Raw genomic sequence first — 11,892 nt, 5'->3', positions numbered from 1 at the left:
TATCCTGATGGTTTTTTGATAATAAGTCGATATTGTTTTCTTTGGGTTATTTTCATAATAATATAAGGAAAAACTAGTTTGTTCGTGTTTAAGTATACACAAAACCCTTTTAATTCCCGATGATTTTTTTTTTCGTGTCGAGGGTTTAAATTATCAGCTCGCCCAATAAAACAGTTCAGATACTAGTAATTGTAATTGTTTGCTGTTCATCCATCCTAGTCTTCTATGATGAATTTTTCCCACAAACATAACAATTCCGACACCTTTGACACAATATACATGCTTGGTGTTAACATTATGCCACGTTTCAAGATTCTTTCTGAGAATATCATGTATATTGTGATTGAATACTTTATTTATCTCATTTGCAGAAATTTAAAAGATTTCGTTTAAATCTTTTTTAATGGCTACTTACATATGGTATCTTTAGGAAACGTGACGTTTGTTTGAAAATATTTAAAACCTTAATAATTATTTAACAAGAATGTGTCCATAGTACACAGATGCCCCAATCGCATTATCATTTTCTATGTTCAGTGGACCGTGAAATTGTGGTAAATTCTCTAATTTGGCATCAAACATAAAAAAATATCATATCACAAGGAACATGTGTACTAAGTTCCAAGTTCCAAGTTGATTTGACTTCAACTTCATCCAAAACTACCTTGATCAAAAACTTTAACCTGAGGCCGGACGGACAAACGGACGAACAGACAGACGGACAATCGAACGGACGAATGAACGGACGCACATACCAGCAATCTCGCGTTCTTCTTAAATTGAAATTTATTAAACAATGAAATGTAACATTGAATTTCATAATGACACGAGGTCACACAATATTACGCAGAGGTAAATTAAAGAAAAACTTCATAATTCTAGCTAAAAAAGGTCATTATAAGTATTGCATGCTTCTTTTTGTAATTTCATTGGGTTGTAAAAGCGTTGACCGTGCGCAGATTTTTAGAATGAAGCGTTTACACGCTTCATGTAAAATGTACTTCGGTCAACACATTTACAACCCAAAAAATTTTACAAAAAGATACGTATATAAGTACTATTTGGTACATTTTGTAACAAAACGTTGATCAATTGTTTAACGAAGACACCAAGTAACAGTCCTGTTTAATATCTTATTTATTCCTGATTAATAAGCCTCATATTATATCACCTTTCCCTGCATAAAGCAAGGCAAACATTTTTACCAATCAATTATGATCGATGTTTCCTTATTTCATTAAAAATTTTGTAACAATGCTTTTCATTCAAATTAACAAGTATTTGTAAAAGCATACACGGGTGCACTAACTAATTATATTTCTTAATCAGTTTCTAAATTAAGTATATACAAATAATCAACAACCTCTTTGTAAACAAAGAATTTGACTGGAATTAGCAATTATGTAAACTGAAATCTAAACTTTTCTTCGTGTCCTTTTTCTATGACATGTGTGAGATGCACGTGATCAATGTCTGTTTCATCTGACAGCATGGTCCTCCATGTTCCTTTGAGGTAGTCATTACAATGAATTACTCCTCCGGGTACATACAATGTATGACGTACAGGAAGTCGGAAGGCTGTTATGTGGAAGTCGCCATTGTCCAAGAATTTTGCAAGGATGAAAAATCCCGAATCTTCTGACAAAGGACAATCTAAATGTGAAAAATCATGTTTTTCAATCCCTGCCCCACCATTTGTAGCCGTTACGTACTTTTCCAGGTATCCGTTTTCATAAGTGAAATCCTGAATTCCGTGACGGAAGAGCAAGGAAATTTTTTCTTGCTGACTATCAGCAAAACTGCATCCATAATACCGCAAAAGTTCTGATGTAGCCTGTTCGGTTGGTACTTGTTTGTCAAATTCAAGTGGAAATATGATCTTTCCTGATTTTCCAGGTATTGTACTGGATAACCATTGTGTATCTTTTACGACCTTATGCTTTGGTTCCAATGGAGGCAGGTCACTGAAGCAAGCAAGGTCAATCAAACTATACTCTCCTGGGACAATATCTGCTACCATTCCGTGTCCACCAGTCATAACAACAGAACCTGTTTGTCCAGCCCTTCGGAATGTAGCAAATTTATCCCATCGCTGTCTTATATAGGTTGCTAGTTCATCTGCTTCTGTGTCCTTATAGACTTTTTGAAGGCGGTCTTTAAAGTCATCCAGAGATGAATCAGTGCCGCGTTCTATTTCTTCTTCTAATATTGGCACAAGAACCTCTGCTCCACTGCCTGAAACCAGCTTTTCAAAATCATTAAACGATATTTCGTCAGTAGTAATGTTAGCGAAAGACTTCAAAATTTTTGTCATTCTAGCAGACCTGTTTTTTTCCCAAACAAACTCCGTGAATTCCCGGAAGTTTAGTGTTCCTGATCCATCACGATCAGCCTCCAAAAATGCTTTTCGCATTGCATTTACGCATTCGGCAGTTTCCGTTTCGTTCATGATATGCACACAAAAGTAGTTTTGGAATTGTTCAAAGGTTATCTGTTCACTTTTATTTGTATCTACAGATTTGAAAACTAGATTGCTTTCTTTTTCTGACATGTTTAATCCAAGACCCTTTAAGAAGTTTGCAAATTCTAATTTATCCAGCAGTCCGTTTCCGTTCGTGTCAATTTTCATAAACATCGCTTTTATCTTTTCTGCACTCTCTTTTTCCAATGAAGGGCGCTTCAGTTGTGTTTTGTCTTTAGTTTCTCCTGTTGTTAATGGTTTTACTACTTTGGGTGTGTCATCGGAAACTTGCTTTTTAGACTGCCTCTCGGCCCGGAGCTTTGTTTTATTCAGAGCTGATTCGATATCTTCTACTTGTTTATTTATTCCATCTTTCTTTTCCCTTGCTGCCATACTTTTCAAATGCCTTTCCTTGAGAAGTTTTTGAACAGGTGTTGTATTATCTCTCAAGCACTGAATTATTTCCTCTAGGTCAGATAACCATGCACGTTTCTCATTCTCGTCATCGACAGCTATTTCCATTTCTAACACTGGAACATTTGCGAGCCTAAATCTTCCTTGCAGATTTTTAACTACACCACTGTACCCTTCAAGGCTTTCTAGTTTAGTATTCTTAGTAAACGTAAATTCGCCTTTTTGATTGGAATCAGCTTTTGTTTGAACTTTTGTTGACGCTTTAACATCCGTACCATAGTATCGAAGGTACTGAGGTGTCAAAACACACCAACGTTTTACCCAATTTGTCCAATTTGCTTGCTTCTTAGTACGTTTGTATACTTTGCTTTTCTTCATCACTTCTACAACCAACCACATATAGAGATCGTTGATACATGTATTTATTTGTTGCTGTGATGTGTCGGAAAAAGCAAAATCCTCCATAACTGATAACATGTCTTGGAACGTAAATTTGTCTTCTCTGAAGGCATCATCTGAAGACTTGAGATTATGTCCAAGATTAGACAGCACTTTTTCTAAAAGCCAGCTTGCTTCCTCTTTGAAGACCACAGGTGGGTATGTATCTTCCTTGACCAGCCGATTAGAAATGCGCCATAGTTTATAAACGTCTCCTATCTCTAGTTTACTTTTCAGGCCAGACTTCAGGTTGTTCCAACTCATTTCTTCCAAATCACTGCAAGTTTTGGAATAGGTAACCCCATTTTCCCGCAGATGTTTTTTTACGTATTCTTTGAAATCATCGAACTTAACAGTTGCCTCTGAAAACGTGTCGGAATATTTGCGTTCAGAAAAGTGGATTGATTCGTATTGAGCGGCATTTATAAGAAATAATTTCAAAGCATCTTTGTTCATGTTTATACTGTTTTGACGATCTAGGGCATATATGGCTTGCCAAACACAGGTTAACTGTTCCCCTGGCATTTTTCACCTGTAAAACAAGTTTGAAAGAATGTTAAATACAAACCAAAATGACAACAACTGGTGGAGGTCAACAAAATAAAACCAATATGGTATATATTACATCCGTCTGTAGAGCTTTTCTGGATTTTCCTTCATCATGAATGCCACATATCTGAAAAGCAGTTATGCATAAAAGTAAAACAGTTGGAGAGCTAGATGACCAAACAGAACTCAAACAAATAGCCAAAAATCATCGAATGTCAATTTTGCCTTAGATAGTTAGTTTCCTAGTTTTTTTTTCTGATTTAAGTTAATATTCTGAAAGATTTGCTATTAATAATTACAGTACTGAAGTACTGACTACTTAGCTGATGATACCCTTTGGGACTGAAAATCCACCACCAGCGGTATCGACCCAGTCATATGAAAGATGATAAAAACACTTCATAACTTTTATGCGTCTGAAGCTCTTTTCTGGACTTTGTATATGAAAATGTTTGTCAATTTTGTCGTTTGCTAAGTTTCTAAGTATGTATGTTTAAAAAGGTAGACCAACTTGAAAGACACTATTAAATGATATAAAAAGTCAAATCATATAAATACTTAACTCCGAGGAAAAGTCAAAACGGAAATTCCTTATCAAATGGGAAAATCAAATGATAAAACAAATGATAAAACACATCAAACGAATGAACAACAACTGTGATATTCCAGACTTGGTACAGGCATTTTCACTTATAAATGCATTTTTAATGTGAAGAGTCAAACTATATCTTCTCCTAAATTGTTAGCCTTCCGAAAGTGTGAATTGGAACACCAAATAAAATTTTACAACTGTTCAAGTAAATAAACTAATCAAAAATACCAGGCTAAAATTTTGAATCTGTATATATAGTTTGCTGCAATTAAGAGCATTAATGAAAGGCAATTTAATTTTATTTGGCATCGACTAATCATAACAAAATGAGTGAGATTGGAGATTTATTTAAACTTTTTTTTTTATATATATAAATAAAGGCCGTGACTTTTCTCGTTTGAATCGTTTTACATTATCATATCGGAGCCTTTTATAGCTGACTATGCGGTATGGGGTTTGCTCATTGTTGAAGGCCGTATGGTGACCTATGGTTGTTAATGTCTATGTCATTTTGGTCGGCTGTGGATAGTTGTCTCATTTTCAATGTTACCAAATCTTCTTTTTTGTTAGTTTGATCAATCATTTCATCATTTCATTAGATAAATATTTTATAACCATAAAAAGTTAAACTACAGAAGATATCTTAGCTGCCCTTATATTTGTACCTTATTTATGAATAGTATATCAAATTAATCTTAATTATTCCACAATTTCACTTTACCGCTATTACTCAGGCTCTAATTCTGCAAACTAGTATAAGTTCATGGAACAGACAAATAATACCAAATGAAAAGAGATTAAAATCAAGGTGTCTGAAATAATTGTATTGACAGAGTTATCAACCAAGACTTATAATTGAATATATTATAAAAACGGCCGACGTTTAAATCAGATGATATTGTTTTCATTGACAAAATGTGATCACATTATATGATTCTTGAGGAAAATGACTCCCAAGAATAATGTGTCTATTAATGTTCAGATATACCATGTTCACATTGCAAATTTTCTTTTTATTCTTATAGGTGTTTCATATACATTTTAATTTTTAGCACACTATATTTCGCGTCGTATAATTCGTAATAAAAAGGAGAGTTTAAAAAATTTAACAGCTATGAAAAGATGTTTAACAATATGTTCTAAACAATACTTATATCTCGTATATTTAATCTTTAAGTTTCTTTTGTATCAAAGATTAAAGATAATTTTTGGTATGCGTTGTTGAAACGTATTGAAGTCATACCAAACCGAATGTGTTTCCTTGTAAATATGTATAAATTGTGCATTTTACTACAAATTTTAAATGAAATTTTATCTGATAAACACGTTAAATGACACTTTGAAAAATTATACTTCTTTAAAATTATGTAACATTATTTAACGATGTCAAGCTTGAACCAAAATAACTTATTTCATACTTTTAAAATTCTTAAGTACAATCATCCGCCCGGTAAATTCAATTGTGGAATAATGTACAATGACTTAAGCTGATCTTGCAGATGATAGATATTTATAAATATTTTTTTCAATTATTGACATATCATCGGTTTCAATATCACAAAAACAGGGTTAGTCATGATTACTTTTGTATTACTATTAGATTACATTCTTATGATACATTGACGATTGTAAATTTTGTATATAAACTGTTTTTGATATAAAATATAAAAATAAGAAAATGTGATATGATTGCCACTGAGAAACTCTACACCAGAGATCAATTTATATAGAATTTAACTACTATTGGTTGCTGTACGGCCTTCAAAATAAGAAAACCCATACCACTTAGTCAGCTGTAAATGCCCGAAATAACAAATATTACCGTATAGCGGGTTATTTTGGCGGGTGTAATATTCGGCGATTTTCATTGAATAAGGTATACGAAATATGTTGGCGGTTATTATTTTGTTTTTTTGGCGGGTGTAAAATTCGGCGATTTTCATTGAATAAGGTATACGAAATATGTTGCCGGTTATCATTATTTAGGATTTAAAACTTTTAACAATAATTTGCACCGGCCGTTTTAAATTGGCGGAATTTATTTTTGCGATTTTTTTTGCAAAAATTTGCACCCTGCAAAAATAACCCGCTATACGGTTAGTCGTTCAAACTCATTTAAGACAAACAATTGGGCAACGCTCCTTTCTGATTTAATAGTCTAGTATGGAGCTGAATCAACCTTAAAGGGGTACTAGCTGTCAAATTCATGTTCACCGATTCTAATCAATTTCTCATATTTTATTTATAACAATGTAAAACATTTATTCAATCTATTAAAAGTATAAATGAAGCAATAAACAAGGCACATGCATGAACATATGTAGCTTCGTTTCGTGTGTATTTGAATCTAGAAGCCATCTAATTATTTATCGAGATGACCTCTATAGTTATCCGATGACCATATAAGCACTGTAAACATAAATATAGATATTAATAAATTAAGCAAACACGTGCGTTCGAATTATTCTAGGTCTTTTTATTTCCACATAACAGATAAAAAACAAATGTTTATCGTCGTTTTTACCTGTATTAGATTGTTTATTAGTGGATCGAATAAGTCAATCAAATGATTTGCCTTCGTTTCATTTTCAATGTTGACATTCTCTTCCTTAAAATAATTTTACACATACAGTTCACGTGTTATTCATCTCAAGCTTATGGGTTAAATCAAAGTTCAAATATATATATGAATACGGATTCAATGGAGTCAAATTAATCACTTGCAAGTTAATAATTCATAATCAATGTTTTTTTTGCTTATTTTGACAAAATTGAACCTTTTTGGCAACTAAAAAGGAATTATTATTTCACTATTTGTATTTCATTTCTGATTGAGCCAAACAAAATATATATCAGTTTTTGTTCAAATATCTCGTAGCTAGTGCCCCTTTAACTTGTTTACAAGACGAATGCAATTTTAGTTTACACTTTCCCAAGCTTTCACGAAAAACATAATTATGTAATGTAGCATAAGTGCATAAATCTTATAAAGTGCAAGTGGTAACATTTAAATTTACGAGGTATGTTTCCTCATATTATTTCTCATATGACTTTTAATATAGTAATTCGTGTATGCTCATTATGTAAAAAGATCTTGAAAAACACAACCATACACACGTAAAAAAAACCAACACCACAAATATAGCTTAAATTCCGTGTATACAACTTTTGTCTGTTTCATTTTAAAACTTATTTCAAACTAATAATCACTTTCTAATGATTGTGTTAACATTGTCGATGCCATTGTTATTAACTGGTAGCCTCGATTGATGTTGTACAATGCTGTTATAATGTATTGTGCTTTATTATACAATAAAAATAAAAGATATTTGATAGTTTGGCACAACTATTTGGAATTTTGGATCCTTAATGCTCTTCAACTTTGTACTTGTTTGGCTTTATAATTATTTTGATATGAGCGTCACTGATGTGTCTTATGTAAACGAAACGCGCGTCTGGCCTACTTAATTATTATCCTGGTACCTTTGATAACTAATTATAGTTGTCAAATACCACTTAACGAAACTACATTTATAGAATAACAGCAGAGAGATTACTAGTTTATTAATTAGACTACCTGTCATCAAATGTAAGACAACTCTTTTCTTGTAAGTAATGAATTTCATGCTCATTAATATGGTCGAACGACTATAAAACATAACGGTAAGCTCATCCATTGAAAGAAAGATGATAACTCAATCCTATGGCATAGATGCAAGATACAGATACATTGACGAACTTAATGATTCATGTCCATGTTAAGTAGCAACACACTTATTGCTCCATTTCTAAATAAAGAATAACCTTGCATCTGTTTGGTAATCAAAAATGAGGATAAGGTCATTATACGTTACATATTTATAAATGATATTTAAGTTTTAGGCAGAAGATACAAAAAGAATTTTCAAACTTATAAGTCGAAGACAAATATGCACTGTCATTCATTCCAACCAACGAAAAACGACCAAACGAAAAACAGCAAACACAACTTATAGAAAAATATATATGACAAAACGAACTCAACTTAAAGTCAGATCGTTAATATACAATAATAGATTAAACATTTATTCGTTTTAAAGACTTCAAATCACATATAGATAAGTGATAAAAGGTCACCGAACGGCTTTCAACAATGAAAAATCACATACCGTTTTGTCGAAAAAAATTTAATCGAAATAAAAAAGGAGAATCAACTGAAATTAAAAAAATGACCAATTGTACGAAATATTACATGACAATTGAATAAAAACTAATTTAACCTACATGAACAAACTACAACCAGGCTACTGACTTGGGACAGGCATAAAAAGAATGAAGCAGGGTTCAACAAATTTTTATGAGCTCAATCCTTTCCTTACCTTGACAGTGGCGTTTCAGCTCAAAATAGGTACAAACAGTAAAAATTAGTTGCAAATGATACAACTCAATACATCGATACACAGTACAAAAAAACCCACTCAAATACGAAGTAATTTAAAATTAATAAAATTAAAACAACGATTTAAGGCCTGAAAGATCATTTTCAAAATAATTATAGATCTTGGGGGAGTATTATTATAACGATATCAATTATTGTGATGTTTCAATCAATATTTTACCATAATTCTTAAAACAAAACAAAAAACAGAACAAAATATTTAACACATTAATTTTGAAATAATATCCACAAATGGTTAACATTGCATTGGAAAACCGCTTTACAAAAATACTAAACGTATAAAAACTTAAATAAAATTGAGAATGGAAATTGGCGTCAAAGAGACAACAACTTGGCCAAAGAGCAGACAACAGCCGAAGGCCACCAATGGACATTCAATGCAGCGAGAAACTCTCACACCCGGAGGAGTCCTTAAGCTGGCCTTTAAACAAATATGTTTCTGGTTCAGTGACAATAGACGTCATACTAAACTCCGAATTATACACAAAAACTAAAATTAAAAAATCATACAAGACTATATAAAAGACTGACCGACACACCTTTCATATTCAAAAAGATAAAACTACATAGTGAAATAATAGGGTTGAAGCATTCTTAATGCAACATCTCATATTTTACTTACCTGTATTAACAATGCTGCCGATTTCCAATAGTTAACTTATGAGAAGAATATGAATAGGTATATTGCTCCAGTCAACTTTAAAGGAGTCTACACTTGTAATCCAGGAAGCCTTTAATCTACACGGTGATTCCCGCTCAGTTTTGTTCTAATTTATATGTAAACGTGTTCTTCTATTTACAGATGTTATGCATTTCTTACTAATACTTTTAAATTCTTGGTAAAACATTACGCTACCAAAGTTCACGATTACTTTTCATAACAAGTGTCCTATTGTTTTCTTAAAGTTTCCGGATATCGTTTTTTCTGTCTTTTGTTCATGTATATTTTGCGTGTTATACTCTTTTAAATAAAGTTGGTTACATTTTTCCTTTTCTTTCAATTGTACTAATTGTCTACAATAAAATAACTCGATGAAACGATGAATTTACTTTCATTAGACAACCCCCTACCAAAATGAGATCACTCTGCTCTACATCTGAAGATAAATTGACCTTTGATATTCAAATCTGAAACTAACACCTCAGACGCAAAATGAAATACTAACCGTTATGTAGGTTTACAAAAACTTCATTATCTCAAAATGTGGTTTCATGTATCAGTCACCAATTTAACCATTATTATGAAAACTATAATAACTACCGTTAATCTACATTTGGTGAACCTATTATCCTGCTTCTCTGCTTTTGGTAAAATTTGAATCTAATCTTAATTATGCCAATGGTGAGACCCGATGGACAATTTGGAAATTTTCCAAATCAATTGCAGTTACTGTGGATTCATTAATATTTGTTAGATACAAATTTTCGTAAATGTTGTGGGTAGAAGAGAACAACGAACAAATATTTAACTTTATACAAATTTACTGAAGATACAGATAATGTACTTATTAATGAATTTGAAAGATGATCTGCTTCATATAAATTTAAATGGAAAAAGTGTCTACGTTGTACTCAAACTTACATATCACCGTATATAAACCACAGAAATTGACGAATATAGTGATTCAGGTCTATGTTAAGTACTTCTCTTGAACTGAATTTTAATGTGCGTATTGTTATGCGTTTACTTTTTTACATTGGTTAGAGGTATAGGGGGGAGGGTTCAGATCTCACAAACATGTTTAACCCCGCCGCATTTTTGCGCCTGTCCCAAGTCAGGAGCCTCTGGCCTTTGTGAGTCTTGTATTATTTTAATTTTAGTTTCTTGTGTACAATTTGGAAATAATATGGCGTTCATTATCACTGAACTAGTATATATTTGTTTAGGGGCCAGCTGAAGGACGCCTCCGGGTGCGGGAATTTCTCGCTACATGGAAGACCTGTTGGTGACCTTCTGCTGCTGTTTTTTTTTATTTGGTTGGTTTGTTGTCTCTTTGACACATTCCCCATTTCCATTCTCAATTTTTAGTAGCAACACATTTATTGCCCCACTTTCTATAAAACACAAACTTGCATCTGTTTGGTAAATTAAGATGAGGATTAGGTCATTATACATTACATATTTATAAGGATATTTAAGTTTTAGACAAAAGATACAATTTTTTTTTTCAAACTTATAAGTCTAAGGCAAATGAGCATGTAATCCCAAACAACGAAAAACGACCAAAAGAAAAACAGCAAACACAGCTTAGAAAAATAGATATCACAAAACCAACTCAACATTAAGTCTGATTGTTAATAAAGAATCATAAATTAAACAGTTACTCGCTTTACAGACTTCAAATGACATATATATGAAAAAAAAATGAAAAAACAAAGCAACTTAAAGACCCAACGACACATCTTTTCCAATTAAAAAAATAAATAAACTACGTACTGCAATGATAGGGTTGAAGCGCATTTAGTGCAACATATCATATTTCACTTACCTGTATTAACAATACTGGCGATTTCCAATAGTTGAAAATGAATGTGTATATGGCTCCTGTCAACTTTATAGGATTCTACACTTGTAATCCAGGAAGCCCATAAGGAAATAAACTTCACGGTGATTCACGACTAGTCCTCTAAGAAGTATATAAAAATGCATTTCTATTTACACATATTATATATTTCGAGCAAAAACTTTTAAACATCCCGCTACCAAATTACACAACTATTTATTTATAACAATTGTCCTATTTTTTCTTCTTCAATTATCCGTAAATCGTTTTTCTTCTTTTCTTTTCTTCGTGTATACTTACGTACGAATAAATTAAGTTGGTTAAATTTGTCTTTTTCTTTCACTTATAATAATTGTCCCTAATAATGAAACTTGATGAAGCGATTAATGTACTTTCATTCGACAACATCTATAAAATGAGACCAATCTGATCTACATCTGAAGAAAAAAATTGGTTTATACTACTTACCAAGTTTTTGATAGGTTTTATTGATAAA

The 11,892-nt window shown here is 32.1% G+C and overlaps 1 protein-coding gene across 2 annotated transcripts; it reads right to left on the bottom strand.

Annotated features, from left to right (window-relative positions):
- Nucleotides 1-1,119: 1,119 nt before the first annotated feature.
- On the bottom strand, nucleotides 1,120-11,542 carry LOC134695621 (uncharacterized). 2 transcript variants are annotated; one of them, XM_063556922.1, is made up of 2 exons: nucleotides 11,382-11,542; nucleotides 1,120-3,845 (listed from the first exon to the last, which is right to left on the bottom strand). In XM_063556922.1, the coding sequence occupies exon 2, from the start codon at nucleotides 3,836-3,838 to the stop codon at nucleotides 1,400-1,402; it is 2,439 nt and encodes an 812-aa protein (XP_063412992.1). In that variant the 5' UTR covers nucleotides 3,839-3,845; nucleotides 11,382-11,542; the 3' UTR covers nucleotides 1,120-1,399. The 2 variants fall into 2 exon arrangements, with proteins under 2 accessions (XP_063412992.1, XP_063412993.1); XM_063556923.1 differs by lacking the exon at nucleotides 11,382-11,542 and adding an exon at nucleotides 9,515-9,708.
- Between the last annotated feature and the right edge of the window lie 350 nt (nucleotides 11,543-11,892).

This window comes from Mytilus trossulus, chromosome 14, assembly GCF_036588685.1.
Source record: "Mytilus trossulus isolate FHL-02 chromosome 14, PNRI_Mtr1.1.1.hap1, whole genome shotgun sequence".
NCBI lineage: Eukaryota > Metazoa > Mollusca > Bivalvia > Mytilida > Mytilidae > Mytilus > Mytilus trossulus.
Note: the sequence above shows the minus strand (reverse complement) of the source record. Positions and strands in the feature narration are given on the sequence as shown.

What these genes read in the sequence shown, in the direction of transcription:
- LOC134695621 (XM_063556922.1), bottom strand. Translation starts at nt 3,838, where the DNA reads ATGCCAGGGGAACAGTTAACCTGTGTTTGGCAAGCCATATATGCCCTA.